General features: G+C 39.3%; 1 protein-coding gene across 5 annotated transcripts in view; it reads right to left on the reverse strand.

Moving 5' to 3' along the window:
* Window positions 1-12582, reverse strand: part of afap1l2 (actin filament associated protein 1-like 2) — a 140871-nt gene extending 128289 nt beyond the window's left edge. For 2 of the 5 annotated variants that reach the window (XM_036946701.1, XM_036946700.1), the window contains exon 1: window positions 12281-12580. In XM_036946701.1, the coding sequence (XP_036802596.1) occupies window positions 12281-12296 (16 nt within the window). In that variant the 5' untranslated portion in view covers window positions 12297-12580. Of the gene's footprint in view, window positions 1-10077; window positions 10196-12280 lie in introns of those variants that run through there. The other 3 variants (XR_005036500.1, XM_036946702.1, XM_036946703.1) reach the window with 3 other exon arrangements.
* Between the last annotated feature and the right edge of the window lie 1249 nt (window positions 12583-13831).

Raw genomic sequence — 13831 nt, forward strand, 5'->3', positions numbered from 1 at the left:
ACAGTATAAAAAGCTGTTTGCATGTTCTGGAAAGCTTTTGTAAGAGGCGAGGCACAACAGTAAATAACAGTATCATCAGCATTAAAATGAAGTTGTGCATTTTTGACATTTTTGTCTAAATCATTTATATAAATAGTGAATAAGAGAGGACCAAGTACAGAGCCTTGGGGCACACCATTCAAGACAGACAATTTAACAGACATAAACCCATCAAATTGAGTGCACTGAGTTCTATCAGACAGATAGTTAGCAAACCATGCAACTGCATGCTCCGAAAGACCTACACTCGACAATCTCTGCCTTAGTATAGCATGATCAACTGTATCAAAAGCCTTAGAGAGATCAATAAAAAGTGAGACACAGTGATTTTTTGTCAATGGCTTCAGTGATATCATTTAAAACATTCATGGCTGCTGTAATTGTGCTATGCTTCTCCTGAAGCCATTGACAAATAAAGTGGTGATCCTAACTGACCTAAGATAGGGAATTTTTACTAGGATTAAATGTCAGGAATTGTGAAAAACTGAGTTCAAATGTATTTGGCTAAGGTGTATGTAAACTTCTGACTTCAACTGTATATTGTACAATTTGTGTCCCCTTTTCGTAGTCCTAGATTAGATGGTTGCATTCAAGGCAAGGTACATTTTACTGATCTATTCAACGGTGTCTGCAGAGTAGGCTCCTAATTTGTAGTGATTGGGAAAACCAAGGCTTTCTGAAGGCATTGCTCTGAGATTAATTATCTGTTCACAATGCACATTAATGACTGCTGTCCAGCAATGAATAGCAACATGTGGTTATTAAATAGACATGTTTTTTTTCTCTACTGTTTCTATCAAGACTCCATGGCGCAGTGGTAAGTTGTTAGCTTTAGTAGCCTATAATCAGTTGGAATACCAGGTCCGGGGTCTCGGTGGCGCAGTGGTTAAGGGCTCTGTACTGCAGCGCCAGCTGTGCCACCAGAGACTCCGGTTTCGCGCCCAGGCTCTGTCGTAACCGGCCGCGACCGGGAGGTCCGTGGGGCGATGCACAATTGGCCTAGCCTCGTCCGGGTTAGGGAGGGTATATCCTTGTCTCATCGCGCACCAGCGAGTCCTGTGGCGGGCCGGGCGCAGTGCCTGCTAACCAAGGTTGCCAGGTGCACAGTGTTTCCTCCGACACATTGGTGCGGCTGGCTTCCGGGTTGGATGCGCGCTGTGTTAAGAAGCAGTGCGGTTGGTTGGGTTGTGTATCGGAGGACGCATGACTTTCCACCTTCGTCTCTCCCGAGCCCGTACGGGAGTTGCAGAGATGAGACAAGATAGTAGCTACTAAACAATTGGATACCATGAAATTGGGGAGAAAATTCAAAAAAGGCTTGCATCTTACATCTTGCCTTCAAATTAGAAACTCAAACTAAATCTATGACATTAGTTAGGATACTTAAGACAGAAGCTTATATACTAAATTAAACAAATTATTTGAAAAACATTGCAGAAAGTGTGGTTTTTACATAAAACCTTTTTCTAAATGTTCTGTGTGTTAAAGTTCTATGTGTTTGGCCTGGTATGGTTCCCAATCAGAGGCAGCTGTCAATCGTTGTCTCTGATTGAGAACGATACTTAGGTAGCCTGTTCCCACTTGGCGTTTGTGGGTAGTTGTTTTCTGTCTCTGTCCCAGACAGGACTGTTTCGTTTGTTCCGTTTTGTTCTAGTGTTCAGTGTAATTTAAAGATCATGAGCACATACAACGCTGCACCTTGGTCCTCTCCTTCTTCCACCAACGACAACCGTTACAGTATTAAAAAAGAATGCAGGTGTGGATTCTTCCAAAAGGGAGATTCTTCATGAAACTATAACAAAGACCATGATTTTATGTATTTTTTTCACACAATTTAATCCATAGAAGGCTCCTTTGGAGGAAGGATTGTTGACATTTAGTTGACATTTGTATCTTAAAGCATAATTGAGAAATAATTAATTGAAGTTGGAATATTTCTGACGTTTTGTCCTCCATAATGATTATTCTGTACGTGCTACAAAGCAAAAGTTTGTGTCATATGAAGCTTTACCACCTGTTATGTAATGAGTAGTATTTTGATTTCAATAACACATTTCTGAAATAAATGTATGAAAAATATAAAACCTGAAAATAGAAAATATAAAAATGTAGATTTGGTAGATTTTCCATATATTTGTAAAGAAACAGCAGGGAGCATGTCTCGAACCCTCGACCTTCTCGCCCGAGGTCCGGTGCGCTATCGACTGTGCCGCAAAAGCATGCTCATACGGCAGAGTCGATTTCTGCGCTTATAAACCCAGGGTCGTTACATATTGTTGAAAATAATCTACTCTTCAGGCATATCAAAGTTTCAGAGTGGGATCTCCGTTACTTTTAGAGTTATGATCCAATTTGTAAGCATTACCAACAGAGTGAATGTTAAAATGGATTACAAATGGTCGACCTCTGCTTGTGATTTGCAGGATGTGCAATGATTAGGTTAGATTGCCTACAATGCCGATTTTGTCTGTAGGGGAGAGTGGGGTATGTTGAGCCATTTTTCACATTCAGCATCAGTACGTCATGGGACATATAGTATTCTTTCTAGGTTTGGGCGGTATCCAGATTTTCATATTGTCATACCGTCCTTCCCTCATCCTGGGATGTACGGTATTACCGGCATAGGACACAAAGGGGTGCTAAAATGCACCAGAATGCTAACAAAATTAGCACAAAATAATAGCAAAACCACATAGACCGTGTCAGCTAAATGCTAACGAACGAAAACAAAAATAAACTAATTGCAAAGACAGGCAAACCCAGCTCCTAAAGTTATACAAGCATAGCTAGTAGCTACTGAATGTCATGTTCAGTGAGTGTGGATATTTACAAGCCAAAGTGAATGAGAGAAACTGTGCAAATGATCAAAGTTTTGATGCATGCTTTTCTGAAGAAAGAGCAGCATGTGTACACGAAGCGGGAAGAAGAACGGATGAGAATTTTTTTTTTTAGGAAGCACAGGGAAAAAATGGCAACTGTACAGATAACTCATCCAGAGCTCTTTGACTTCTGACAAAAAGACATAAGATATCTGACGGCAAATATTTGCTTGTGAATTACATACAAGTGTAACTGCACAACAGATAGATATAGAACATTTACAAACAAACACATTTGTATGAGGCTCAACTGTTCTGGTGAACTACGTTAAGCTTCATAATGTCCAATAATGTGACAGTTGAAATGAAGAATGCAATCTGCTTTATCTCCTAACGTATTGTGCAAGTTGACTGCAGGTATTAACTTAAAAAGTAGCTACAAATATAAGAATTTATTGAAAAACTTCAAATAAATAGTTTTGATGGTATTGAAAAACCATCCAGTGGCTTTTCCCAAATACCCAGGCCCAAGCCTAATTCTTTCTAACAAAATATGGAGTAAATTGAGCATTGGGACAGGGTAAGCATATGAACACATTTCTAACACTTTTAACATAGGCTCAAAAGTTTTTTTTTTTTTTAACTTTCATTTAACTAGGAAAGTCGGTTAAGAACAAATTCTTATTTTACAATGGCGGCCTACCCCTGCCAAACCCTCCCTTAACACGGACAATGCTGGGCCAATTGTGCGCCGCACAACCTCATATCCCAGTTTAACCTCATATTCCTTGCATTACACCTGGGAAGTAAACACTTCAATTGTGGCCTGGAGCAGGGCGAACACAACTGAGGAAGGCATTCTTCATCATTTGAAATTGACTAAATCACACAAATGCAAGGTGTCTTCAAAATACTATGCATATTGGAGGGGAATTCTGACCCCGAGTTAAGTGCACGTAAATGGAACATAATTCTCTTTTCATGCGTATTCTGACATTGAACTTAGTGATGAGAGTAGCATGCTATTCACCCGCTATTTGTTTGGGAGGGAGATCAAAGAATTGTAGGTGTGGCAGAGGTGTGTCTACACATTCTGGACTCTGACCATGTCTTAATTCCCTCAGAATGACACCACCTTTATGCGTGATGAAACAATGAATAAAGTCGAGCAACCTGTCGGTTCCAAGTGGAACAACATGTACTTTATTTTATCCAATAAAAATTCTCCATGCACTGTAATTTACAAATTGATAAAAGCTATTAATAAGAGCTAGGTAAATGAGTAAGCCATTTGGATAAGGGGTTTGTAAACATAAATGACAATTGTTTTTGATCTATTTTATCTCATGATCGCTGGAGACAAATGTGAAACTAGTCATATGGCAGTAAACTGAAACATATCACCTTTTCCAAAATGAAGTTTATGAAATGCTGACCTTATAACTGGCAGGGATGAAAATTGTAGACCCAAGCTATAGAATTCTATAGCCATGTGCAAATGAAAATATATCGCCAAACCTACCGAGTTGATTTATAGTTTAGAGAATGTTTTAAACCTGGAGCCTGGCGCACGGTTCACAATGACTGGACTGTTGTTATCACAGTTCCATGATTAGTGAGTATTATTAGGGTACATTTAAAGGAAATCTGTTCAACCCCTACTGTACACTTTTCTCACTTTCCAATATTTCATAGCTTGAACAATTGAATATGGCTATTTTCAGGATGAATCAAACCACTGTATGCTTTATTTTGTGCGTAAAGGCCTCCAAACTATTTTAAAAAACGTTTTACTCATAAATACAATCTATTGGTGTTGAAAAGGAGAACATTTAATGTGTCAAATTGACTACAAAGTGTAAATAGGATAATTTTGGTCATAAAGTCCGTCTTGTCCAAAAAGGAGATTTGCGAGATTATAAGAAAAAAATGGAATGTCACTCACTGAATGAAAGGTCCCTTAACAGTTTTCCTTGGGTTGGGTCATATAGTGACCCTGTTGGAGTCATGTCCAACCTGGTCATCAGGAGAGATCAGCCAATAAAGTGAACGTATATAAGGACTCCCACACCACTGTAGTCGGCTGCTACAGACCGCCCTCGGCTTCGGGAGACGCACCAAGCTCTCTTTCTGATGTCCTGCACAAGTTAAATGACTCTGAATTTGTTATTTTAGGAGATTTGATCTGGGACATGCTTACATCTGTATCGGACTCTTTTGAAAACTGTATGACTCTCTGAATCTCACTCAATTAATTAATGTGCCGACAAGACCGAATCCAAGAGCACAGAAACAAATCAACTCTATTGGACATTATTCTAATGAATACCCCTCACAAATACACATCGACTGGGATATTCTGTAATGATGTCAGTGATCACTGTGCAATTGCTTGTGTTAGAAATACAAAAATGACCAAAACCCCGTTATATTTTTTAAATAAATTTTAGACAGTTTGATGAGCAAGCATTCTTACATGATCTGCACCATAATATTGACAGAGTAAGTCTGATTCCCGATGTTGACACTGCCTGGGACTATTTTTATAAGAAATTTGTGTCCATTTGTGATAAGCATGCCCCTGTGAAGAAATGTAGAATCGGTGGAAGGGACAATCCCTGGTTTTCAGATAACTTGGCAGAATTAATTAGAAAGATAAATATATATTGGGCTCAAGCTAGACATACAAAGGCTCCTGTTGACTGGGCCTCCTTCACAGTGCTAAGAAACAAATGCACAGGTTTGATCAGGAAGTCCAAATCAGATTACTATTTAAAAGCAGTCACAGAGAACCTAAACAACCCTACCAAGTTCTGGAAGCTAATCAAATCAGTATCAGGTTCTAATGTATTCTCTGGCCTTCCTGGCCATTTAATGATGGACTCCAATGAAGTGAAAGATAAAGCCAATATTGTAGAGGTTTTTAATAAGCACTTCATATCTGCTGGTTCAGTTTTTAATAATGGTGGGGCCCAGGCCTCTAATGTAAACTCGGCTACAGTCAACTATGATATAGGCCCTCATGTGAACCATTTTAACTTTGAGCCTGTTTCTTAAACGGATGTCTATAAAGCACTAAAGGCAGTAGACACTGAAACGTCTGCAGGTCCAAACAACCTGGACCCCTACCTATCACAGCTGGCATTATTACTGAACCTGTGGCTCACAATTTCAACTTGAGGCTCTTGACCAATTCCATACCCAGCATTTGGAAATCAGCTAATGTCCTCCCACTGCTAAAGGGAGGAGATCCCTCAGATGTGAATAACTATCGCCAAACTCCCTATCCTGGCCAAAGTCTATTAATCCCTAGTGAACTCAAAACGTATTAATTGAAAAGAACATACTGAGCGGGATTCAGTCTGGCTTTAGATCGGGGAACAGCACCACAACTGCAGCTATGGCAGTGGAAAATGACATTATTAATGCACTTGATAAAAAGCAACATTGTGCTCACTGTTTGTGGATTTATCAAAGGCCTTTGATTCAGTTCACCATGAATTGTTGCTAGCTAGACTCAGAAACATTGGTCTCAGTGAAGGGGCAGTAAATTGGTTTAGGAATGATCTTTGACAGAACACAATGTGTATATACTGACAATCACAAGACTAGCTTTCTTGAGGTTAATATACAGTGCCTTGCGAAAGTATTCGGCCCCCTTGAACTTTGCAACCTTTTGCCACATTTCAGGCTTCAAACATAAATATATAAAACTGTATATTTTTGTGAAGAATCAACAACAAGTGGGACACAATCATGAAGTGGAACGACATTTATTGGATATTTCAAACTTTTTTAACAAATCAAAAACTGAAAAATTGGGCGTGCAAAGTTATTCAGCCCCTTTACTTTCAGTGCAGCAAACTCTCTCCAGAAGTTCAGTGAGGATCGCTGAATGATCCAATTTTGACCTAAATTACTAATGATGATAAATACAATCCACCTGTGTGTAATCAAGTCTCTGTATAAATACACCTGCACTGTGATAGTCTCAGAGGTCCGTTAAAAGCGCAGAGAGCATCATGAAGAACAAGGAACACACCAGGCAGGTCCGAGATACTGTTGTGAAGAAGTTTAAAGCCGGATTTGGATACAAAAATATTTCCCAAGCTTTAAACATCCCAAGGAGCACTGTGCAAGCGATAATATTGAAATGGAAGGAGTATCAGACCACTGCAAATCTACCAAGACCTGTCCCTTACTCTAAACTTTCAGCTCATACAAGGAGAAGACTGATCAAAGATGCAGCCAAGAGGCCCATGATCACTCTGGATGAACTGCAGAGATCTACAGCTGAGGTGGGAGACTCTGTCCATAGGACAACAATCAGTTGTATATTGCACAAATCTGGCCTTTATGGAAGAGTGGCAAGAAGAAAGCCATTTCTTAAAGATATCCATAAAAAGTGTTGTTTAAAGTTTGCCACAAGCCACCTGGGAGACACACCAAACATGTGGAAGAAGGTGCTCTGGTCAGATGAAACCAAAATTGAACTTTTTGGCAACAATGCAAAACGTTATGTTTGGCGTAAAAGCAACACAGCTCATCACACTGAACACACTGAACACAGCTCATCACACTGAACCCACTGTCAAACATGGTGGTGGCAGCATCATGGTTTGGGCCTGCTTTTCTTCAGCAGGGACAGGGAAGATGGTTCAAATTGATGGGAAGATGGATGGAGCCAAATACAGGACCATTCTGGAAGAACCTGATGGAGTCTGCAAAAGACCTGAGACTGGGACGGAGATTTGTTTTCCAACAAGACAATGATCCAAAACATAAAGCAAAATCTACAATGGAATGGTTCAAAAATAAACATATCCAGGTGTTAGAATGGCCAAGTCAAAGTCCAGACCTGAATCCAATCGAGAATCTGTGGAAAGAACTGAAAACTGCTGTTCACAAATGCTCTCCATCCAACCTCACTGAGCTCGAGCTGTTTTGCAAGGAGGAATGGGAAAAAATGTCAGTCTCTCGATGTGCAAAACTGATAGAGACATACCCCAAGCGACTTACAGCTGTCATCGCAGCAAAAGGTGGCACTACAAAGTATTAACTTAAGGGGGCTGAATAATTTTGCACGCCCAATTTTTCAGTTTTTGATTTGTTAAAAAAGTTTGAAATATCCAATAAATGTCGTTCCACTTCATGATTGTGTCCCACTTGTTGTTGATTCTTCACAAAAAAATACAGTTTTATATCTTTATGTTTGAAGCCTGAAATGTGGCAAAAGGTCGCAAAGTTCAAGGGGGCCGAATACTTTCGCAAGGCACTGTAGGTGTGCCCCAGAGTTCCATTTTAGCTCCAGTGTTGTTCTAAATTTTTATTCATGATTTGGGAAATGGGATGCAACCAGCAAATGTACATCTATATGCAGATGATACTGTCATATATTCATGTGCTCCTTCTCTGGTTCAGGCTGTTGAAGAGCTCCAGACTGCTTTTCAGTCACTGCAAGCCTCCCTTTATGGTCCCAAAATGGTCCTGAATGTACAAAAAACTAAATTCATAACCTTTACCACAGCTAGAACTCTGCCAGAGAAGGTTAGCATTGTCACATCTGGTGGCTTATCCATTGAAAAAAAGTTTCATCCTACAAATACCTAGGGATTTGGTTGGATGACAAGTTGTCCTTTAAAGTTCATGTGGATAATCTTGTGACAAAGCTTAAATTGAAATTGGGTTTTTATTTTCGTAATAAGCCTTGCTTCCCGCTTATATCTAGAAAGAAGCTTGTGCAGGCCACTTTTCTCTCTGTAATTGATTATGGTGACGTGTTGTATATGCATGCAGCCTCCTCTGTCTTACAGAGACTGGACTCTGTTTATCATGCATCCTTGCGCTTTATTACAAGTGCCAAGTCACTCACCCACCATTGCACCTTGTACCAAATGGTAGGTTGGACCTCACTTTATATGCACAGAAAGATACATTTGTATGTGTTCATCTACAAAGCCCTTTTGGGTAAACTCCCTCTTTACCTTTGTAGTCTGGTCTCCTTCACAACCAGCAGTTACCATACCCAGTCTGCTAGGTGGTTGCTACTTAAAGTCCCAAGGACATTCACAGTATTAGGCAAGACTGCCTTCTCTTCTCGTGCACCAGAGGCATGGAATAGTCTACAATCCATGCTTCATCTAGATATGTTAGTGCCACTGAATTAAGAAAAAATATTGATGGGAGACTCTGTTACGGAGGAGTGTAATGTTTTATTTAACATGTTGTATGTTTTAATTATGTAATGTATTGATTGTTGCTGCTGCCTTGGCCAGGTTTCCCTTGAAAAATAAACTCTGGGTCTCAATGGGCATTTCCTGGTTAAATAAAGGCAGGCAGGCAGAAATAAAGAAAGAAAGAAAAGTCGAAACAAAAAGAAAAATTGACTACTCCAAAATGGAGATTGCCTCAATGGCGCAAAAAAATTCAAACCAACTATAACAATTCATATACAAATATTTAAAGCATTTAATGAGACAACTAAAATATGTGCAACATGAAGATATTGTCCCATTTATATTGTGTAATTTATTGACTGTCCCTAACTAACCCCAGAGATTGGATAGCCTATGTCAAACCAACGTTTCCACTGGTCGCACACCAGCCTAGGCGACACAAGTCCTGGTTAGACTGTTTGAAGTTATCGAGAAGTTTGAGCGACTGCAACTGGGTACTGTTTTGGCAGAGTGAATGTACAAACGCTTGCCACGTGCGAACACACACACACACACGAGGAATCACCCAAAAGCATGTTTCAATGTGTGAAACACACAGGGCAACACAGCACACACACAACCCCCAAAGAAACTCAGCGCCCTACCGCTGCTGAGCAGGAAGAGAGCCTTCTTTTCATCATTTTTATAGTCCTGTTCGGCTTCCTGAATTACCCACGCACCACTTTCCCAGTTAGAACTTATAGCCAGCCTCCTCTACATCCCAACACCAGGCAAACCCACTGAGCCTTAAACCTCAAAAAGCAGGTTACAGGTTCAAAGCCCATCCAGTGTTAAAATGTTCGGGGTAATTGCAGATGTAAATGGACACGTTCGACATTCCAGCTGACTTTACAGGCGGGTCGTGACTGACTGATCACCTTTTATCATAAATAACTACTCAATATTATTTGTAGGTCAGTCAGTCAGTCACAATTTACCCATGATACATCACGATTTTGATGCTCTTGAACACAGCCAATAACTTTGAGGTTTAGATGACGTACCTGGTGACATAGATGCCCTAAAAGAGGGTTTTCTCGATCCACCAGAAGGTGCACATCTTTGTTCTACCCGAACACTAAAATGCCAGATTCAATTAATCAACTAACTGCCAAGCCCTTGATTAGTTGAATGAGTTGTTTGTTGAATGAGCCTTTTTCACTAATTGGTCTTTTGACCAATCAGATCAGCTCTGAAAAAGATCTGACGCGAAAAGATGGGAAGTGATTGGTGGAAATAAAATATCAGAATTAGGCTGCCTGTCTAAACGCAGCCTTTGACATGTAGGTTGTGTGCATGGATATAAATCCTGCTTACATTGGCTTACATCACATAGCATAGATGTTCAGTTTTCTCAAGAGGAAGACAAATAATGAAGTGAAAGAGAACTGCGTCAAAACTCTCACAACTACATTGTTCTGAGGCCAATGCCTCCCACACAGTGAGGTATGTGAATAATACACAAGGGGTTTTCACAGCATCTAGGACCTCGAGATGAGTACCGCTTTTGTTTTACCTGTAGCCTAGGTCTGAGGCACTAAATTAACCATTTGATGAAGAGAGTTTCAAATCAACATTTCTCACTGGGCTAAATTTAACGATAATGATGACAGCCATTATATGAAGCACCATTCTACTTTGGTTGGGGTCCTGAAGTAAAACGAATCCTATGTAGATAACTTATAAGCCATGTGTGTTTTCTTGATCTGTGTCTGTAATGCAATTACATTCAGTCATAATAGTCAAGGTGGTAATGTATTCCATAAACACCCACGTCTCAGGGTCTATCAGTGAGTAATAATAAAGCATTAACCGCTGCACACATTCTCAGAGAGAAAAGTAACCGCAGGAATCTGCGGAATCTTGGGAGAACAATTGCTGCTACTGGAATTCATCTCCAGTGACTGCTGTGGATGACCTTGTGTTTATTTACGAGAGAGAAACCATTAATGGAGGGTTGGGAATGGAGGGATGAAACATATACATTGTTCCTCCCAGAGGAAGCAGAGAGAACAGAATTAGGCCAGGACAGATATTTACTTGTCAAAACAGTTTACTATAGAATACTCCAGTACTTACTATAGAAGTATCTAGTAAACTGTAGAATACTATACTACACACTGTAGTATCCCTCGATCAAATGTAGTACTTGCTATATAATTTTATAGTATACTGTAGAATACTATAGTAGAATACTAGTAAATATTGCAATATTATCTGCAAATGTCTGCAAAAACGCTAGTAAGCAAAAACTCATTTTCTTTACTGTAGTAAATACTATATAAATACTACAGTATTTAATTTACATATACTGTACTCTGCCTATTCCCCTCCCCCATATCCAATGTGTGCCACCCATAAGTGAGAAGCCTACATATCATGTATAGACAATTTTGTTTCCCCAACAGGTTATAGAAAATAGCAGAAGTGCTGAATGATCGGTTCAGAGCCTAGACCCATCTACCCGTTATGGACAATTTGCTCTTTTAGCATTTCTCCAGTAGATTTTGTCTTGGAGAAGGTCTCCATTTCTGTGTCAAAGTTAATAAAACAAAAACACTATAGTAAGTACTACAGTGATGTCTGCAAAAAACATTACAGTATGCTAATACGGGTCTGCAAAAACACTACAGTAAATACTACAGTATACTACTACAATCTGCAAAAACACTACAGTAAATACTACAGTATACTACAATCCGAAAAAAAAACACATGAATTACTAAAGTATATACTACTACAGTTTGTTTACTACAGTATTTATACTATAGTTAACTGTAAATACTACAGTATACTAAAATAAACAATAGCGTTCACTGTAGTGTTTTTGCAGACTTTAGATGGGATACTACAGAAAAATCCGCAAAAACACTACAGTGAATACTATAGTATTTTTTCATGTGGGTTAACACTGTCGGACCAAGGGAATCTCATTCTAATCTGATTGCGTTCCTGCCCTTACAAACAAAAAGATTGCAGTTTTGAAACTGCACTCTACTGTGGTATTTTGGACGCAGTAATTGCAGAATAACTGCAGTTGAAATGCAGTTAAACTGCACTCTGTCGTTACACTGCAAAAGGACTGCACAATCCAAGATATTGAGTAATATTCAGAAGGATACAGGACCAGGCGCTTAGAAAAACAACACAGACTCACACGTTGTTTCCTCGGTTCACTTTAGAAGTTTAGATACATTATGCCCATACCTTTGTGCTTTTCCATTCTCAACGCACGACCAAGCCTCTCGGTTCTCACGGTTTCGTCTCGGAGAAGACAATCCCAGGCTGTAGTAGCCGGTCAGTGAATGTCAACACTAGCTCGTGAAGGGACGCTTGATAGATAGATACCGGAGCTCCGATGCAGTTTTCAAAGAACTACTGATCCGATATAATGTACTGATGCTTGTTTCAAAGTAAGATTACCACGTGATCAATGATGTCCGACGCTTCTTTTGATCACATGCTTTTTTGAAACGTGTGCTGCAAAATGCGAGTTCCCACTGATTTCGACATGGGTTCGGTTCTTTCGATTCCGAGTTGCTTTCAAACATCGACCTCTACTGGTATTAGCTGATATTGGTAGACTTTCGTGCCATTGTTCAGTAGGCTGTTTCTAGTATAGGGCTCCTGATGGATTGCCCACAGGATCTGATGTCCTAGGACTAGGCTATAGGCACCACTGAATAAGGGACAGGTGAGCTACTAAATGAGAATAGCATTACCAAACATTCTCAAAAAATATTGCTGTGAACTATTTTACAGACCATTTCTCCCTTCTGCCTATTTTTGTTTCCTCATTGAAGGCAACTTTGCCCCATGCAGTTTCTATATAGTCAAAATATTGAAACGACCCTGGGTTTATAATCGCGGAAATCGACTCTGCTGCACGAGCATGCTTTTGTGACACAGTCGATAGCGCGCTGGACCTCGGGCTCGAAGATCGAGAGTTCGAGATCTGCTCCCTGCTGTTTCATTACAATATGTTAATGTTGACAAGCTTTCGATGCCGATTTGCTGTGCTCCATCACTTTTTCAATTTGAGAATAAACGGAGCTAGTAAAACAATTTCTGGAAAATGTATGCAGATACATTCGAAATAAATTGTATTTAATTACCACGAAAATACCATAACAAACGATCGGCGCTCCAATTGCTTCAAATTACGTCTTATCAAGATCTGTTTCCTAAGCCTAAATCATACTCATTATCATTACAAATTATTATTATTTCCAATTACAAATATAATATTATCACTTCTAACAATGGTGCTCGTTTAGTAACGTTATATCAAAGCTGAATCAATGATTCAAATAATAATTCATTAGCATTTTACTTAACATAACCGAATATAATACCAAAGCGTAGTAGGCATATAACATACTATTACAACCAACATTTCTAATGAGTAGGTATGTAACATTACTATTACATCAAAAATGTCTAATTTCTAATGAGATTTTAAGATGGTTCGCTGAAGCTGAATATACAAATGATTTTCTCATGCACCAAAACTCCAGGCAGGATATGCTTTGATTGAAACAAAATACAATAAAGTATAATAGTTTGTTAACACCATGCACTCTAATTCACTCATAAAACAGTAATTCAAGAAGATCTAAATGCATATTCCCATTAAACTGATTGAGGTCAATCAAATGATTGGCATGGAGATGCAGTTTTGACATGTCTTCAGTAAAACCTGAAGAATGATCATTCATGATTGACAGTGATGATGGCTATTTTGAAATTAGGTAGCAT

The sequence above is a fragment of the Oncorhynchus mykiss genome, chromosome 16, assembly GCF_013265735.2.
Source record: "Oncorhynchus mykiss isolate Arlee chromosome 16, USDA_OmykA_1.1, whole genome shotgun sequence".
Classification (NCBI taxonomy): Eukaryota; Metazoa; Chordata; class Actinopteri; order Salmoniformes; family Salmonidae; genus Oncorhynchus; species Oncorhynchus mykiss.